Raw genomic sequence first — 19679 nt, 5'->3', positions numbered from 1 at the left:
CATTTGCAGAAAATGCCATTTTGAAGTTTCGTATTAGTGTATTATTATCTAAGTATGTCTTTACTTTGGTTATTAATTGATATACTTGGCAGCTCCCACATTAGGGGTATAAATATTCATGACTGTTAGGTCTCCTTGTTGGATAGACCCTTTAAGTATGATATAATGTCCCTCTTCATCACTTACTATAGTCTTTGGGATAAACTTTATCTGACATGAGGATTGCTACCCTTGCTTTCTTTTGAGGACCACTTGAATGGTAAATGGTTCTCCAGCCTTTCATTTTCAGGCTACAGGTGTCCTTAGGTCTAAAATGAGTCTCTTGTAGACAGCAAATAAATGAGTCTTACTTTTTTATCCAGTTTGAAAACCTGTGTCTTTTGATGGTATCATTTAGCCCATTCACGTTCAGAGTAACTAGTGAAAGATATGAATTTAGTGTCATCGTAATAGCTATTCAGTCCCTGTTTTTGCAGATTATTTCTTTGGGCTTCCTGTTTCTTTTGCAGGGTCCCCCTTAATATTTCTTGCTGAGCTGGTTTGGTGGTCACATATTCTTTCAGTTTCTATCTTGGAAGCTCTTTATCTCTCCTTCTATTCTGAATGAGAGCCTTGCTGGATAGAGTATTCTTGGCTGCATGTTCTTCTCATTTAGTGCCCTGAATATATCCTGCCAGCCCTTTCTGGCCTGCCAGGTCTTTGTGGAGAGGTCTGCTGTTAATAATATTTCCCCCCCCATATAAGTTAGGGATCTCTTGTCTCTTAACTACTTTTAGGATCTTCTCTTTACCTTTGGAATTGGCAAGTTTCACTATTAAATGTTGAGGTGCTGAACGGTTTTTATTGATTTGGGGAGGGGAAAACCTCTATCTCCTGGATCTGAATGCCTCTTTCCCTCCCCAAATTAGGGAAGTTCTCAGCTATGATTTGTTCAAATATGCTTTCTGCCCTCTGGCCCTCTCAGCACTCTCTAGAACCCCAATTATATGTAGATTCTTCCTTCTGAGGTTATCATTTATTTACCTTAACCTTTCCTCATGGGCTCTTAATTGTTTTCTCTTTTTTCCTCAGCTTCCTTCCTTGCCATCAGTTTGTTGCTTGTCTTCTATGTCGCTCATTCTTTCTTCTACCTCATTAACCCTCATCATTAGGATCTCTAGTTTGGATTGTATCTCATTTAATTGATTTTTTATTTCGGCCTGATTAGGTCTAAATTCTGCAGTCATGAAGTCCCTTGAATCCTTTAGATGACTTCTTAATCTGTTCAACCTATCACAGACACTTAGATAGTTGCCACATCATGTTTATTGTAAATAATGCTGCAGTATTATCCACATGGGGTGCTTATACCGTTTCAAATTTGTGTCTTTGTTTTCTTTGAGCAAATAACTCATAGTGGATCACATGGTGATCCGGTAATTCCACCTTTAATATTTTGGGGAAACTCCATAGTTTTTCATGGTGACTGCACCAGTTTACATTGCCACCAACAGTGCATGAGGGCTCCTTTTCCTCCACATCCTTGTTGACACTTGTCATTTCTTGTCTGTGTGATTCTGGCCATTCTGACAAATGTGAGGTACTGTCTCATTGTGATTATGGTTTGCATTTCCTTGATGTTAGTAATGTGGAGATTCTTTTTATGTGTCTGGTGGTTATTTGTAGGTCTTCTTGGGGGAAAATGTATATTTAGATGTTCTGCCCATCTTTTAATCTGATGATTTGTTGTTTCCATGTTGACTTCAGTGAGTGCTTTACATATTTTAGATATGAGCCCCTTATTGGAAATATCACTTGTATTTTCTCCCATTCAGTAGGTTGCCTTTTCATTGTGTTGATAGTTTCCTTTGCTGTGCAGAAGCTTGTTATTTTGTTGAGGTCCCAGTTGTGTGTTACTGCTTTTGTTTTATTTGCCTGGGGAGACCTATCCATAAGTATGTTGTTGAGGCCAATGTCCAGTGGTTTACTGTCTAAGTTTTCTGTTAGGAGTTTTATGGCTCCATGCCTCACATTTAGCTCTATAATCCATCTTGAGTTTATTCTTGTGTGTGGTATAGGAAAGTGGTCCAATTTCATTCTTACGCATTTAGCCATCCAGTTTCCTCAGCACCATTTGCTGAAAAGACCATCTTTCCCCCATTGTATACTCTTGCCCCCTTTGCTGTAGATTAACTGACCAGAGGATCATGGGGTCTTTTCTGAGCTCTCTGTCCTGTTCCCTGGATCTAAAGGTCTCTTTTGGTGCTGGTACCATACTGCTTTGATTGCTATAGTCGCAGTGAAACCTGAGATTGTGATACCTCCAACTTTGTTCTTCTCTCTCAAGAGTGCCTTGGCTGTTTGAGTTTTTTTACAATTTCATGGAAATTTATTTATTCTAGTTTGGCAGAAAATGCTAGTGTTGTTTTGATAGGGATCGTTCTGAATCTGTAGATTGCTTTGAGCAGTATGAACATTCCAGCGATATTCATTCTTCCAGTCCATGAGCATGGTATATTTTCCATTTGTGTCATCAAATTTCTTTCATCAATGTTGTCTTGTTCTCTGAGGATAGGTCTTTTACCCCCTCCTTAGTCCAATTTATTCCTAGGTGATGTTTTCTTTTTGGTGCGATGTAAGTGGAATTGTTTGCTTAGTCTCTACTTTGTTATTGGTGTGTAGAAACACAACAGATTTCTGTGTATTAATTTTGTATTCTGCAACTTTAATGATTTCATGTATTCTGATACTTTCTTCCTGGTTTCTAATGGAGTTTGTTTTTTTTTTATGGAGACCTTTGGGTTTTGTATGTATATTATGTCATCTACAATAGTGATAGTTGTAGTTCCTCCTTACCACTTTGGATGCTTTTTCTTTCCTTCTGTCTGATTGCTGTAGCTATGATGTCCACTACTATGGTGATTAACACTGGTGAGGGTAGACATGCTTGTCATCCTCCTGATCTAAGAGGAAAAATTTTTTCATTCATTGAGTATGTGTTTAGCTGTGAGTTGTTCATATATGGCCTTTATTATGTTGAGGACTGTTTTCCCTGAATCCCCTTTGATGAGAGTTTGTATCATGGATGGATATTGTATTTTGTTAGATGCTTTCTCTGCATCTACTGAGATGATAGGGGTTTTATCCTCCCTCTTATTAATGTGATGTATCCCATTGCTTGATTTGTGAGTATTGAACCACCCTTGTGTCTCAGGAATAAATCCCACTGGACCATGATGATTGATCCTTTTCATGTACTGTTGAATTGATTGTGCTCATGTTTGGCTGGGCAGTTTTGCATGTGTTCATCAAAGATACTGCCTGTGGTTTTTTTCTTCTCTGTGCCTTTGGTCTTGGTATCAGGCTAATGCTGGTGTGGTAGAATGAATTTCAAACTTTTCCTTCATCTTCTGTTTCTGGGAATAGCTTGAGAAGAATAGATATTGACTCTTTTTAAATGTTGTCATGTAGGTTTAGATCACAAAGCTTGCTTCCTTTTTATGTCAGTATCCATATGTTTTTATGCCAGTGCTTGCTTTCCAGCTGTTCTTTCAAAAAAACAAAAAAGCCCACCAAAATAATGTTGGCATATGCCCCTGCTGATCTCCTCAGCTCCTATATGCTTATGTTTCTTTAGCTGTGGGCATTTGCCTTCATTTACCTCTTATAAGGCCTTTCAGAAGAGGAACTGTCAGGTCTGTTGGTTTGCCATAAAGCATGGTTTTAAGGGATATTCAGAGATCGGTTATTGTAATATTACTGTAATGGTTCCTATCTTTTTATGACTTTTTCCAAAAACTCCCTATATATACTTACAATGTATTGAGCACTTTGAAATGCATTTTGCAATTATCAATGTTCTGCTCCCAACAGCCCTATAAGGTAGTCATTATTGTGATCATTATATACGAAGGAAACAGAGGAACATAGAGGTTGAGTAAATCATTTAATGTCCTGTGGTGGGAGAGTTGCGACTTGTGCAATTCCAATGTGCATATGGAGTCAACTACCATACCATACCACCAGTGTTAGCTCCCCCTCATCTGTCTGTCCCTAGAATGCCAGTCACTGCATGAAGTTCTGATCTCTCCTTTGTCTATAGGCTTTGACTGATAGAACAGCCTCCACTCCATCCCATTCAGGATATTTAACATGATATTTTCAGTTATATTGACTCCAGTTTCCTTGTCTGAATTTTTACCACACATCAATTTACCATTCAGAAATTAATGTGATACCTATCAGCACTAGCCTGAGTACATTCTCTTTTCATTTTTTCTCAGTGTAGCAGGATGGAAGGCAAATGTGTACATTTAGAACAGCAATTAATTTTTACCCTAGCACCTATAGTGTTCACCTGCAGAATGCAGAACTTGATCTCATTCCTGTCACTGAAGCTAACACTTTTTTTTTAATGTTGTGGCACAATTTCACAACTTCCTACAGAGTTCTCCCTAACTCTTCTGTCATGCCCCTTCACGTTCCAGATATCACATGATGGGTGTAAAAGTATATCAGAATTTGATATAAGTATATGCATGCTGAGGGAATAATTTAGCTTTTGAATTATACTAACACATATTCAATATTCGACCTCAAATTGTAGATTTCTCTTGAGAGAGTAAATGTGCAAACCCATGGGGATCCCTGGGTGGCTCAGCGGTTTGGTGCCTGCCTTCGGCCCAGGGCATGATCCTGGAGTCCGGGATCGATTCCCGCATTGGGCTTCCTGCATGGAGCCTGCTTCTCCCTCTGCCTGTGTCTCTGCCTCTCTCCCCCTCTCTCTCATGAATAAAAAATTATATATATAATACACACACACACACACACATATACAAACACACAATTTCAGACCATATTTGACAGTATTACTTTAACTCATAATCTTTGCAGCATCCAGTTCAGGAAGCCAAGCCACTGTCTAGCTTAGCAGCTGAGAGATTTGACATGGTCTGTAACTGCCATTTTCCCTAATTTTTTTTTACCCTTCTTCCAAATCAGGACCAACCAAAGAAAGCTAAATATGCTTCTCAAACCAGTTCCATTAGATACCTTATTTCGAGTTGTTCTGCTTTGTTTCTCCATGCCTACAACCCCATCAGGTTATACCTGAAACTCCCATTTGTCACCAGAATGGTTTTGTATGCTTGTATTTGAGTTTCTGATACATTTAAGTGATGGTGGCTGACTCTCCCTTTCTGTATCCATACCTGAATAAGTAGCCTCTGTGTGTCCTCATTTGTGTAGTTGTATTTATTTCCACATCCTCAAGAGAGATGCTCTAGTTACCAGAAATATGATTGGAAAATGAAGGACTAATATACCAGTGTTGCCCATAAAGTTTTGTTAGTCTTAATATTATAATATCTAGATGACTGGAAGGTTTTTAGATTTGTGTGTAAGTGGTCTTAAAAATGTTTTATCTTGCTTTAACATATTTTTGCCTGCTACTTGTAATTTGATTTATTTGCATTCTTAATACGATTTTTAAAAATCAGGGAAACTAAGGATATTAAGGAGAGTTTTATTTTAAAGATAGGATATACAATTTTACATTTTTCCAAGTCTATAAAAACTCTCAGAGTAAAAATTCTTGATGTCTGTCATACCAGCAGACAGATTATTTGTAGTTTGAAAAAGAAAAAGTTCACTTCCTGCTAAACTGAGGCAGAGGTGGTGGGATCTTAATATCTTGACCTCTCTCCAACTTCTTTTCACAATCCACGAGGTAGTTGACTCCATCGATGACTATCTGAACAAGCTCAACCTTTGATAGTGAAAAAGATGAATGATTAATTTGCATAGAAGACATATGCAAAAAAAAGACATATGCAAGGCATTAATAAGAACAATACTAGGAGAAATAAGAAATTACCATGTTAGGTGGACTTAACAATTTCTTCTTAGTATTTCCCTAAAGTATAGAGGGGAGGGTTGCTCTCCCAGTCTTTTGAGTTACTTTTTGTGAGACCCTTTTAAATCTATGAAAACCATTAGTGTGCATGTCAGACACTACCCCCCATCAGTCTCTCCTTTAAATTTATCTAAAAGTAAAATTACAGGACTGCCTGGGTGGCTCAGAGTGGTTGAGCATCTGACTTTGCTTTGGGTCATGATCCCAGAGTCCTGGTATCGAATCCTGCATCAGGCTCTCTGCTAGGTTGGGAGTTTGCTTGTCTCTCTCCTTTTGCCCCTCCCCCTGCTTGCACACCCCCTCTCTCTAATAAGTAAATCTTCAGGGGGAAAAAAAGGTAAAATTACAGTGACACCTTTGTTTTGTTCTTTGACCTGGGTCTCTTATGACCTTCCATTAAGCTATCTGTGCACTATAGCTTAGATAGTATCTGAACTAAAGATCTTGTCATTTACATAGTGACTAGCTTTTTGAAAAATTGTTTTAAATCCAATATTTGATGATTAAATCATGTTTTCACTGTACCAGGCAAATTTGCTACTTAAAGGAAACTTTGTAAATTATATTAGGATAAACCTTTAAAAAATCCTATTAAAAAATAAGTTAGAACTTTGATTTACAACTAACTGGTTTTTATTAAATTAGAGCACATCTACCTATGAATTTTTTTCTTGGGATCCTCTTCCTAAAGAAGGGCAAACTAAGATAGTAAGCAATTAATAATTCAAGAATGAACAGCAAGGATGAAAAGGGATTGTTTCATGCTGTATATACCTTAGGAATAATTGAGTCTAGTACCCTCCTCACTTCTTTTCAGGCATAAGGAAACAGGCCCTGAGAGAAGGTTAGGTCAGAAAGCTAGTCATCAGTAATCAAACAAACACAAGTTTTTGTTTATCCAGTTTGACCTCTCCTGGTGTTCATGAGGACATGGTGAGATGGTTCTCTCATTCACTACCAAAGGGACTCTATCTTGATATAAATCTTTTGGTAAGAAACTTGGTCATAAGTAAGGTCCCCTCATCTTTAATTTCTCAGGAATTCTCTTCCTAAAAATATATCCTAACTAAATAGAGTTGTGATTAGAGTTATGTATAGAGATGGTTACAAAATTATGTATAGATGTACAGAATTATGTATAGATCAACAAATTAGATGTTAAGTAGATAATTTTTAATGACAGCATAGTAAAGATATACCCCATTATGTTTTTGGAGAATAATATTGTAAGGAAAAGCTCATGATAGAATACGTTGGAAAAAACTGTTATATCAAATATATGACTTTTATCTTTAAAAAAAGAGGTATTCCGATAATTGTAAAAATGGAAGGCATGCCTTCTGCTTGGAGAGCCCCAGGGCAGTCCCAGCACCAGGTGCCGTGGGACCCGCAGCCCATGCCAGCCACAGCTGCAGCCATCCAGTCACCAAGTACACACAGTCTACACATGGGACAACCATACATGAGACCATTCTTTCAGCTTTAGAAGTAGTTCTGCCCAATTCATAGAAATAAAGACAAAGTAGTCAACAAAATTAGGACACATAGAAATATGCTCCAAACAAAGGAATTAGATAAAACCTCAGAAAAATAACTGAACTAAGTGAATCAGAGATAACCAATCTACCTGATAAGGAATTCAAAGTAATGGTCATAAAGATGCTCACCGGACTGGAGAGGAGGAGAGTAGATGATCTCAGAACCCCAAACAGAAAATTTGAAAAGAACCAATCATACACTAGAGGGAGTCAACAGTAGATTAGAGGATACAGAAGAATGAATAAGCCATATGGAAAACAGCAGTAGTACCCCAGCTACATAGGAAAAAGAAACTAGGTTAAGGGATCATTTGGACAACATCAACCAAAGAAGTATTTGCATTATATAGTGGTCCCAGAAGGAAGAGAAAAAAATTGAACAATTATACCAAGAGCTGCTTCTTTTAAAACATTTAAAAATTGATAAATCTTTAGCTAGAATCATTTAAAAAGGATCCAAATCAAATCAGAAGTTACAAAGACTGCTATTAAAACTTACATGCCAACAAATTGGACAACCTTGAAGAGATGGAGAAATTCCTAGAAACATAATCTTCTAGAACTCAACCATAAAGAAATAGAAAATCTGAACAGACCAATAACTAGTAACAAAATTGAACAAGTAATCAAATCTCAAAGAAAAGGCCAGAACCAGATGATGGATTTTGTAGGCAAGCTCTACCAAATATTGAAAAAAAGAGTTAAGATTTATTCTGCTCAAACTATTCCAAAGAACAGAAAGGAAGAAAACCTTCAAATACCTTCTATGAGACCAACATTACCCTGACACCAAAACCAGACCAAGACACAAGAAAACTACATGCCAAGATCACTAATGGAAATAGATGCAAAAATCCTCAACAAAACAGTAGCAAACCAATTCAACAGTACATTAAAAGGATCACTCACCATGATCAAGGGAGATTTATTCCAGGGATCCATGATTGGATAAATATCCATAAATCAGTGTTCTATAACACATTAACAAAATGAGGATAAAAGCCATATAATCATCTCAATAGATGTGGAGAAAGCAATCTAACAAGGGCAACATCATTCAAGATACAAACTCTTATCAAAGTGGGTTCAGGGAGAACAGGCCTCAACATAATAAAGGCAAACATACAGAAAACATCATCCTCATACTAAGTGGTGAAAAACAACTTTTCCTCTAAGATCAGAAGACAACAAGCATGCCTACTCTCAACACTGTTATTCAACATAGTACTGGATGCCCTAGCCCCAGAAACCAGAAGAGGTAAAAATAAAAGCATCCAAATTGGTAAGGAAGAAGTAAAACTGTCACTACTTGCAGATGACCTTTTACTATACATAGGAAACACCAAAAACTCAATCATGAAACTAGTAGAATAACTGAATTCAGTAAAGTTGAAGGCTACAATATTAATATACAGAAACTGTTGTATCTTTACACAATAAATGAAGTAGCAGAAAGAGATATTAAGCAAACAATTCCACTTCCATCATACCAAAAAGAAAATAACATCTAGGAATCAATTGGACCAAGGAGGTGAAAGACCTATCCTCTGAGAACTAGAAGACATTGATGAAAGAAATTTGATGACACAAACAAATGGAAAATATACCATGCTCATGGACTGGAAGAATGAATATTGCTGGAATGTTCATACTGCTCAAAGCAATCTACAGATTCAGAACTATCCCTATCAAAAGTACTAGCGTTTTCTGCCAAACTAGAATAAATAAATTTCCATGAAATCGAAAAAAAAAAAAAAACTCAAACAGCCAAGGCACACCCTTGAGAGAGAACAACAAAGCTGGAGGTATCACAATCCCAGGTTTCAAGATGTACTGCAAGACTATAGCAATCAAAGCAGTATGGTACCAGCACCAAAAGAGACCTTAGATCCAGGGAACAGGACAGAGAGCTCGGAATAGACCCCATGATCCTCTGGTCAGTTAATCTACAGCAAAGGGGGCAAGAGTATACAATGGGGGAAAGATGGTCTTTTCAGCAAATGGTGCTAAGGAAACTGGATGGCTAAATGCATAAGAATGAAACTGGACCACTTTCATAAACTCAAGATGGATTAAAGAGCTAAATGGAGCCATAAAACTTCTAAAAGAAAACCTAGGCAGTAAACCATTGGACATTGGCCTCAACAACATACTTATGGATAGGTCTCCTCAGGCAAGTAAAACAAAAGCAGCCAACACATCAATGGGACTATGCCAAAATAATGGAACACCACATCATCTAATTTAAAAATGGGCAAAACTCCTGAATAGACATTTTCTTCAACAAGACATACAAATAGCCACCAGACACATGAAGAGGCTCCACACCACTATCAGCAAGGGAATGCAAACCAAAACCACAAGATAGCACTGTGAACCGTCAGAATGGCTAGTATCACAAAGACAAGAAATGACAAATGTTGGTAAGGATTCAGTGGAAAAGGGGCCCTCATGTGCCTTTGATGGCAGTGTAAACTAGTGTGGCCACTGTGGAAAATAGTATGGAGGTTCCTCATAAAATTAAAAATAGAGATACCATACAATTCAGTAACTTCATTACTGGTATTTACCCAAGGAAAACAAAGACAAATATGAATAATTATGTCCACTCCTAAGTGTCTATTGATAGATGAACAGATAAAGATGTGACATATGTGTACCTATATTCAGCCATAAGAAGATTGAGGTCTTACCATTTGTGACAACATAGATGGACCTAGAGAGCATTATAAGTGCAATAAATCAGATAGAAAAAGACAAATACCATATGATTTCACTTATATGTGTAATCTACAAAACGAAACAAAAACAAACCAGACCATAAATACAGAACACAGAAAACAAACTAGTGGCTGCCAGATGCAAAGATGGAGATATAGGCTTCCAGTGTGGAATGAATAAGTGACAGGGATGAAAGAGAATATGATCCATGTTATTGCTATAGCACTTCATGGTGACAGATGGTATCTACATTTGTGGTGAGGTTAGCATAGCACATGGAGTGTTAAATCAGCCTCATCCAGAGCAAAGGTTAATACGTTAAAAAGATCACTGTCTTCCTGAATAACAAAGAGCTGTGAACTCATGACTAAATTTGTTCATGTGAATAAAACTATACAAAACATAAACTTTACATAATAAACCTATTTTAAAAATGAAAGGCAATACAGAATAATGTTCACAATGGTTTTATTAGGGTTAAGTATTATTTTTAATACTTTTTGGCATATTTCTAGCTTTTATAATGGTAACCTAACTTTTAGGGCTTAAAAAAATTTAAGTGATGATCGTCTTTCCAATAAAAATCTAGTTACTATTAGAAGCAGACAGGCGTAGGCTCCAGATCTTCTTTATTCACTACACCACATATTATTCAATAAATTTCAGAAGTTGTATTTATAGCTACTTCTCTCTCAAGTACTTTACCAGAGGTGGAAGCACACAAGCTGATTTGCCTTGAGTGTTTCCTCCTTCCCTTTTCTCAGTTTACTGGGAGAGATACACCAATAGGCAGTGAAATATTTGAAAGCTAGCAAAGAAGAAGAAAGAGCATCAATAATGCAAAGATTTAATAACCAGCCACTGAGTTATGAAGATTTTTATGTTAGGAGAGGCTTTTAAATTAATAATGAACCTAATACATTCAGTGGGACCATATCCAGATAAATTGGCATGACTATACTGGGATCAGCACTTACTTAGGATTCAGCAGCATATTCCTTAAGTGCTCTGTATGCTCTGTCTTATGCATCACTCCACTACCTCTAGTTTATGAATGCTGTTCATCCTATGTGCTCACAGAATCCCAAACATTATTTCAGGAGCACAATCTTTTATATCCCTAGTGCAGATGTTATATGTCATCTTTAGCCCCCAAAAATAAAATTTTCAAACTCTCAAGTATCTAAAAATGAAGCATGTGGCTTTCACCAAAGGAAATTCAAAATCAAGAGAAAAGTCCACTATTTTACTACTCTCAGAGAGCTCACACATTGTCCGACATCACAGTGATAAAATGCTGCTGTTCTTTGGCATAATAGAGCTCCTGTTGCTGAAAGACTGCTGGAATACCTCTCAGGGGCGAGGTGCTGACAAGAGTCCCGCTGTGAACTCCTCTATTTACCTATATGGTCTCAGCTTACATTGTGCGCTTATTTCCCATGGATGATTAGTACCACAGAATGAAACATTAATAGTACTCAGGGAAAAGAGGAGGTCTCGACTTCTGTGAATAAGGCAAGGCTATTTAGGCTACTTCTCTATTCCCTTGTTCTCTTAAGCTAATGTTGTTAGCTCATGTTTGGAAAGTGAGAAGAGATGTTACCTCTGAACGACCAATTCGATCTATATTGGAAATATCATACACATCCGCCACGGCTGCCGTGTCTACGCCACCTGTGCCACGCTTCTGAAGTCTTAGGTTTTCCAGGATCTTAGAAAAGCGTGGATCCTGGGACAAGGGATAATACTGAATGTCATAAGAAGCAAAAGTGACTCGCCATCATTGACGTGTTCACTTAGTAAAATGTACAATGAGAGATAGTAACAGTTAATATTAACTGTATATTAAGCATATACTTCCTATATACCAGGACACTATGCTAGAACTTTTAAATTTTACAACAACCCCATGAAGTAGGTATTGCTCTCATTCTCATTTCACAGATGAGGCTCAGGAATTCACTCATCAGGGTCACACAGCTAGAAGGTAGTAGAACTGGTATTAACTTCTGTATCATTTTTGGCATTTGGATGCCAGCTTTGGTGAGTTACTTGGTGAGATTATTCTTCGGTATAATAGTTTCACCGAGAAAATTAAAATCATGAAGTTAAATCACATCAAACAGTTTTCTTACCATTGGAATAATTTTCATTCTGTTTTCGGTAGGAAGCACATTTTCTAAAATTGTTAGCAAGTATTTGGTTTGCTTGTGCTGTAGCAGAAAGTCCTGAGTGCCTACCAGAATTGTTTTTCCTCCTCTTCCACAGATGGAGCTGAGAAAGTGGCCACTGACTGAGCTCTTGCAAATGGAACAAACACAAGGGATATGTGTACTTCCAAGCCTAGACTTTAAATCTTTACAGGGCCACACCTGCATCCTCTCTCCCCTTCCCACCAGCTGGAACTTAGGGCCTGACTGTGACCATGGCGAGGGGACAGTCACCTGGAATTTGTTAAAAATCCAAATTCTGCAGGTTGGCCAAGCAATCTGTTTACAAGCTCCAGGTAATTTTGATGTAGGCTCAGGCAGGAGAACCCCTACCCTGGGAGAGACAGGTGGAAGGGACTCCAAGAAGCAGGGCAGAGCAGCCTGCTCGACCATCCTGACTTGTAGGGAGGTATATTCAAACTTCTTGTTCTTGAAGCCACAGCTCTCTCTTATAGCCCTTATTAGCCTTTTATCCTAACTGATACAAGTATCTTTTGAGGCAAAGTGAACTCTTTCTTATTATTTTCTATTACAGGTGCAGAAACTAAGGGTTAAGGAATGGTGACCATTTTTCCCTCCACAAAGAATTCACATCCGAGCTTATCCTGGTGGAACCCTACAGGACTGTTGGCTACCTAACATTACCTTGCTGAGCTTTGGGATCCTAACGTGGACGCCAGCACGCAATCCTGTGCCAAGGTTCGAAGGGCAGGTCAGAATGTATCCTAGTCGCTCATTCCACATGAATTCCCAGCCTCGAGCTTGGATTAAGCGTTCCACCTACAACAGTGAACAAATGGAGTTCTTAAATATCCATTTACTCAGTACATCCAAACACCAGGCAGAGACGTGTACTGGATGTTTGCCATGAATGAAATTTAGGTTAAGTTGTATTATAATGTCCTTAATGGAAAAAGGTACTACTATCAGAATATGAAAATGGTCCAATTAAATTTGGTGAAATATGTAAAGTACTGAAGGCAGTACCTAGAACATACTAAACATTCAATGGATGCTGTTACTATTTTTCATTTGAGAATAATAGAATATAGGTGTTCTCAGCAAGTAAGGCTGTGTTCAGGTTACTTATGAACGTAGTTATATCCTATACTGTCTCTATGCTTAGAATAGCCAAGAGCACTGTTAGAGAAGTTGGACTATAATTAGCGATCCACAGACTTCCTACCCTCCTGGATTGGGGAGGGAAGCATAGGAACTTACTAGTAAAAGCAAAAAAAAAAAAAAGGTCACCAATTCTTGGAAGCACTGCCCTCGTGGTTCCCACCCTCAAGGAGTGCCATGATCTTGAGAAAAAATTAGCCCTTGGAAATAACCATAGTGTCTTCTGTCAAGAATGAAAAAGTGATTTCATTTTAATGAATATTCAGAAATCTTGATAACATCTTACTTCTTTTAGTCCACGACAGAATCGCTCAAATACTCTTTTCATATTGCCTCCTTTTTCCATAGAGATTACCCTCGTGTGGTCTTCCTCATTAATCCAGATGAGAAATGTCTTGTCATAATTATGCCTGATGAAAAGAGAAATATGGTGTTGCACGTTAAATACATTAGTTTCAACACATGAAAATTCCCTCTACCTCTGTAGCTTGATTGCTTCATTTCGCCTTCCTCGTTTCTTAGCCCTGATTCTTTCTTTGTGCCTGAACAAGTACTACAAAATAATGTTACCTTGACAGAATTAAGAGTAAGACCAACTTCATGTTTTTGCCCAAAAAGGATATAATCTTACCCAGTCCTTTCACGAGGATGATAATAACTATGGATAACATTTGGTTTTGACACTAACAAGAGTATTCTCCTAATAGGCTCAACCAAAATCATGTGTTGCTTAAAGTTTTTTACCTGCAGCCCAAGACGTATGGGGTACACAAGATTTCACATGTTTGCTGCATAGCTGCTGCCTATCCGCACACTGAGTAACTGCTCATGAGCACACTTGCTGCAACTCCTTTGGGTAGTGTCATAATAACCTACCAAAGTACAGGAATCAAAGGGGACTGAGGACTTTGGCCAAGATAAAAATATGTATATACTCGATATCCATTCTTTGTAGGATTTTGCTTAAATCCTCAATATTTTTCATTTTCTGTTTTGTTTTTGTTTTTTTTTTTGTTTTTTTTTTTTTTTAGTGTCATAAAACATTCTCTGTGAGGTCAAGTAATATGAAGCTCAAATTTCTTAAAAAGTCTTTTTTCTCATGCATAATTCATGCAAGCCAGTGAACATTCTTACGTATCTTAGAAACATCACAGCACTTTGGAATTACACACACACACACACACACGCAATTTCTAAAATCCTCTTCAGTGAGCTCAAGCCGGGCATGCTGTCAGCTGCAGATCACAGCAACTTCAGGTTAGGACAAGCCAGTGATCTGAACCAGATCCTGTGCGCACACTGCAAATGTGAGCAGTGCTATGTCCCTACCAGATTCCCCTGGCGTCTGGCCAGTCACGGGCCATCCCAGCACATGTTAGTAAAGGGGATACTGGCTTATCAAATAGAAAGTGGTCCTGCGGGTCAAAAGGGACAAAGCAGAAAGGAGAAAATGACAAGATGAGACGCAACTCTGTCAGGCAGTGGCTCTCAGCCATGGCTGTCCAGTGGAATAACCGGGGTGGGGGGCGGGGGGCTTTAAAAAATACTAATGCTCCGTTCCTGCCCGTGGAGTTTCTGTCCTAATTGTTACGGGGTGTGGCCTGGGATTTCTGAAAGCTCCTCAGGTGATTCTAGTGTATAGCTGAGGCTGAAAACCTCACGGCAGTAATCACTATGGATTACCTTCACCTACTGGCACCAACACCACACAGTGACCAAGTGACCAGTGAGGGAGGGACGCTACCCTGAAGTCTTATACAGCCACTGTTCTCTATGTCGCTGACATTATTTGTTCTTTTATTATTAGCATCCCTTTCCCTAGAAAGTATTAGATATGTAAAATAATGGTTTATAAATAAAAAAATAGCTACCATTAATTTAATGCCCAATATGTGCTAGGCTCCATGCTGTGTGTTTTTATTTACCTGAATCCTCACAACACTAGGAGGTAAGTATAATCATTTTATGAGCCAGGAAAACCCATTCAGAGTGAGAAAACCTACCCTATATCACATAGCTAGGAAGTAACAGAGCCTAGATTCAAACCTAGACATGTGTGACTCCCAAGCTTGTGCCTTTGACTACAGTATACTACTCTTCATATCAAAATCAGTGAAAAGAGGGGCACCTCGGTGGCTCAGCAGTGGAGCATCTACCTTCAGCTCAGAGCGTGATCCCAGGATCCAGGATTGAATCCCACATCAGGCTCTCTGCAGGGAGCCTGCTTGTCCTTCTGCCTGTGTCTCCCTCCCTCATGAATAAATAAATAAAAATCTTTAAAAAAAAATATCCGTGAAAAGAGACAGACCGTTTTCTTACTGTATGTATACAGTTAGAACATGAATATGGATACAATATATTCAAATCTGATTACACTGAGGTAAGAAGAGGATATGCAGAGACAAGTCCTACAATCTGAGTGGAAGGGGTGGGGGACAGTAGCCAGGACAGGCTCTGTGGCCTTACACTGGAAACCACAAGTGGCTACCTGAGGCAGAGTGCAGCTTGTTCTGCAACAGAACAGGCAGAAGGTTGGCCTGATGGCCGCAGACACCAGGAGACTGGCCCGTACAGACCACAAAGCTAGCTTACTTGTCTGGTATGGCAGTGGGGCATATTTTGTGGCATTGCATCTTCTGAAATGACAGATACTTTGTTTCAAAATAACTTTTAACTCCAAAGCAAAGCAGAAACTGTTATCCCTTTTTAGCTGTACTACTGGGAAAATAAAGGACTTCGGTTTTGTGTCCCCTAGCATTAGAATGAAGCTGTAGAGGGCTCGTGGCGGCAACAGAAATCCCAGAGCTGGCTCCAGTGGGAATCAGGGTAGGCCTTCCACCTCGACAATTTCCTTTCCAGATTTTCCTGGCTTGCAGGGCCTTCCTTGGGTGTGGCAATGGATCCTCAACAAGCAAGGGGATCCTCCCTTTAACCTCCACCAATGAATCCCCCAGACCCCCAACTCCAGAACGGAGTTTCCTCTGCAGATTTTAACCAGACTCTTCAGTGGCTTGACGTCAAGTTTTAAGGCTTAATTTTCCTTCCTACTACTGAATAGGATACAGTCCCAGCAAGCTCCCCATGAGGCCTCACTGGGCCCATTAGAGCTCTGGTCACAGTCCCACCCCAGGCAAGGCCCGATGGTTCAAGGGCCACTCACATCTATGAGCCGTTGTTGGTCCTGCTCAGTCATCTCGGACAGCTTGTAGTAGCGGCCTGCCAGGTCCCCTTTGAGGCCCTCCAGGGCTGTGATGGCCACGTTCTCCACCTCCCTTCGCTCAGCCCGGGTGCAGGCAGGTGGCAGGCTCAGCCCGCGGATGCTACGGCCTGTGCGCACCCGAGATGACAGCACATAGCGCTCATCAAACTGGCCCTGGGTGATCTGCCAAAGCAGAGCATGGGGTTACCACAAGCCCGCCATGGACTATAGCCGTGTCACAACCACAGTGGGCTCCAACCCCCTGACCTGCAGTATCCCCTGCTGGGGGCCCTCAGGCACTGTGCACAACACGCTGGACACATTTTGGAATGATGGGGGCAGGAGTCCTATAGATAAGGGGCAGAGCTACTTTGTGCAGTGTCATCCGGAATCCTTAACCCACTAGGTGTGGGATTTTAAAAAAGAAACTGCTTTAGGAAAGGCTTGCAATTCCCAGTGACCAGCACCACCCTACTGGTATTTATTAAAGAAAACAAAGATTTCAGGACCTTTCTGACCTCCTTACTCCTCTGGGGAGTAGGCTATGCCGGGGCCATCACAGAGCTTGCCGAGGGCATCTGACCCAGGGTGAGTAGCCCTCCTCTCAGGTGCTCCTCACTCCAGGCTCTGAAGTGCAAGCTTCAGGGCAAAGTAGAGGGGGCTGCAACCTACCTTGGATGCATCCAGATCCGTGGGGTGTTTCATCACCCTGGGGTCATAGCCATTGTGCCTTAGTTTGATAACAGGATCAAAAAGGTCAGCAAACACCTGTAGAAAGGGAGAGGTACCCGCTTCCTCTTTAATTGGTTCCTCTATTAAAAGTTAATTCCTTTCATTTGCCCCCTTTTACCTTGAGGGCCAGAGCCGATGCCCTCGGCTGTAATTCTCAGCGCTGCCACGCAGGAAATGTGAGTACATCGATGGCTAACAAATAATAGGAACAGGCCACTTCCCTAGTGCCTCTGCCAAGCTCACTGCCATGAGACTGAGCAAGAAGATCCTGTGTTTAAAGATTTGAGGGTTTTCCTTAAAAGATCTTTGTGAGGTAAAAGAAGCTGCCAGAGCAGTTTTGTGGCCAAAAGAGGTGATCAGGGGATCCCTGGGTGGCTCAGCGGTTTAGCGCCCCCTTCAGCCCAGGGCGCAATCCTGGAGACCAGGAATTGAGTCCTGTGTTGGGCTCCCTGCATGGAGCCTGCTTCTCCCTTTGCCAATCTCTCTCTCTCTCTCTCTCTCTCTCTCTCTCTCTCTCATGAATAAATAAATAAAATCTTAAAAAAAAAGAGGTGATCAGGTTCTAGAGTTTGAACATAAATTCATTGAAAACCAGCTGTACTACAAGAAAAGTGCACGGCAGCAGTCAGGGCAAAGCCAGGACTTCTCACCCCGTGAGGCCCTTCCCCAGCCCAAACTCTTTGTTCAAAATCTTTTTTTTTTTTTTTAAACCAAAAACTTCAGGTGTATCCTTTAGGTAAAGTAACGTTAAGAGGAGTCATGACAGAGTACCTGCCACCTTTGGGAGCTGTGGGAAGTGGGTGGCCAGGTAGGGGAGCACGTTAGGTCCACTAGCCACTAGCCACTTCTAGTCCGAGACTCTGGGCGCCCAGAGCGTGCACTGCTGTCTGTGAATGAACTACCAGTCTTGTTTATTCAAGGCAACCCCTCCCTGCCCTCGATGGCTGTTTTCCCAGGGAGCTGCCTTCAGAAGGGTGCTAAGGAAGCTCCCTGCAACTTGCTGTGATGTACACGTTGCTCTGTTGCTGCACGGTGCCTGAGCTGGGCTAGTGGCAGACCATCCTATGCTTCTGCTCCAAGGATGAGGACACAGAGATCATGGCATTTCTTGGAAAGCCTTGATAAACTCGGTGTCCATGGAATCAGTTATTCCCAAACCACAGACCATCCTTCCTCCATAAAGGCTAGCCACAAACACACCATCTCTTAATGCCTTATTGGTGAATACCTATCACCAATAAATCATGAGAGTTTATTTTTTGGCTGTATCAATTCATCCCATTGACAGTCTCAACTCTGTCCGACAACTGTTCCTCCCTGAGGTGGGATACTGGAGCAGCAGCAAAGGAAGCCTTGTCCCTGGGAAGCTATAAACCTCCTTGTTCCAGAAAGCATTCCACATGTTCTGCTGAAGCTGGCTTCCCTTTATGAACGCTGGCCCCATAGAGAAGAGACGGACTCTGGGACCCAGAGCATCCCTCCCACTCCGGAATCAGCACCCAAGTTTTACCTCATAGGACTCCTCATCACCAGCCACCATGCCCACGGTCTTTATGAAAGGGTGGCCAGGGTTGTCCACTCCAGTCTGGATACACTGGTCCAGGGTGTAGCCATTGGGTGTCACCTTGTTGCGGAGCTTGGCGTAGATGGCTGGGGTGAGGCACTCAGCCATGCAGTTGTTGTGCTTTCGCAGATCAGGGTAGTCTGCACTGCACAAGGAGGAGAGAGGCTTTCAGGGAGCAGCCTATGAAAGGGCTTTGTTTCTGGCCATCCCTCCACCAGAAGGATGGCCTCTGGCCAGCAGGCATGGGGACGTGTGGCTGGGAGTCATGACTAAAAAAAAACCAGTCCCCTGAACAGCCAGAGAAAGGAACCTGGCCCTGCTTAAGGATTCCATGATGCTGGCTGTTGGAGCCAAGAGACTATGGCTTATGTTCATATAAAGAAGAGACCGTGAAAATTAGAAAATAAATGGCAATCCCATGCAGCCTTTTTTTTTTTTTTTTAACCTAGCAGTTATGGTAAAAATGTAACAGCCACATTTCGGTGCCTTAGGTCTGTAGTGGAGAGACTAGAAACCTGCCAGTGGAGCTGCACAGAAATTCAGTTATTTATCGGTCCTCTGTCTATGGTGTAAGATCCATCAGAGCAGAGTTTCTCTGCTGAGAGACTGAGAACAGTGGCTGGCTACTGCAACAGGGATTCATTCAGTAAGTATCTGTTGGAACAGTACACAGAAACCAATGAGGTGCTGACAGTGGGAG

At 40.6% G+C, this 19679-nt stretch overlaps 1 protein-coding gene across 1 annotated transcript in view; it reads right to left on the bottom strand.

The window, feature by feature from the left end:
• Positions 1 to 5487: 5487 nt before the first annotated feature.
• CKMT2 (creatine kinase, mitochondrial 2) overlaps positions 5488 to 19679 on the bottom strand; it is a 31625-nt gene continuing 17433 nt past the window's right edge. The window contains exons 3-10 of the mRNA XM_055342249.1: positions 18926 to 19124; positions 17356 to 17451; positions 16645 to 16866; positions 14814 to 14899; positions 13771 to 13894; positions 13008 to 13142; positions 11756 to 11881; positions 5488 to 5746 (exon numbers count right to left, since the gene is read on the bottom strand). Of these exons, the coding sequence (XP_055198224.1) occupies positions 5627 to 5746; positions 11756 to 11881; positions 13008 to 13142; positions 13771 to 13894; positions 14814 to 14899; positions 16645 to 16866; positions 17356 to 17451; positions 18926 to 19124 (1108 nt within the window). The 3' untranslated portion in view covers positions 5488 to 5626. The remainder of the gene's footprint in view (positions 5747 to 11755; positions 11882 to 13007; positions 13143 to 13770; positions 13895 to 14813; positions 14900 to 16644; positions 16867 to 17355; positions 17452 to 18925; positions 19125 to 19679) is intronic.

This window comes from Nyctereutes procyonoides, unplaced genomic scaffold, assembly GCF_905146905.1.
Source record: "Nyctereutes procyonoides isolate TBG_1078 unplaced genomic scaffold, NYPRO_anot_genome, whole genome shotgun sequence".
Lineage (NCBI taxonomy): Eukaryota > Metazoa > Chordata > Mammalia > Carnivora > Canidae > Nyctereutes > Nyctereutes procyonoides.
Note: the sequence above shows the minus strand (reverse complement) of the source record. Positions and strands in the feature narration are given on the sequence as shown.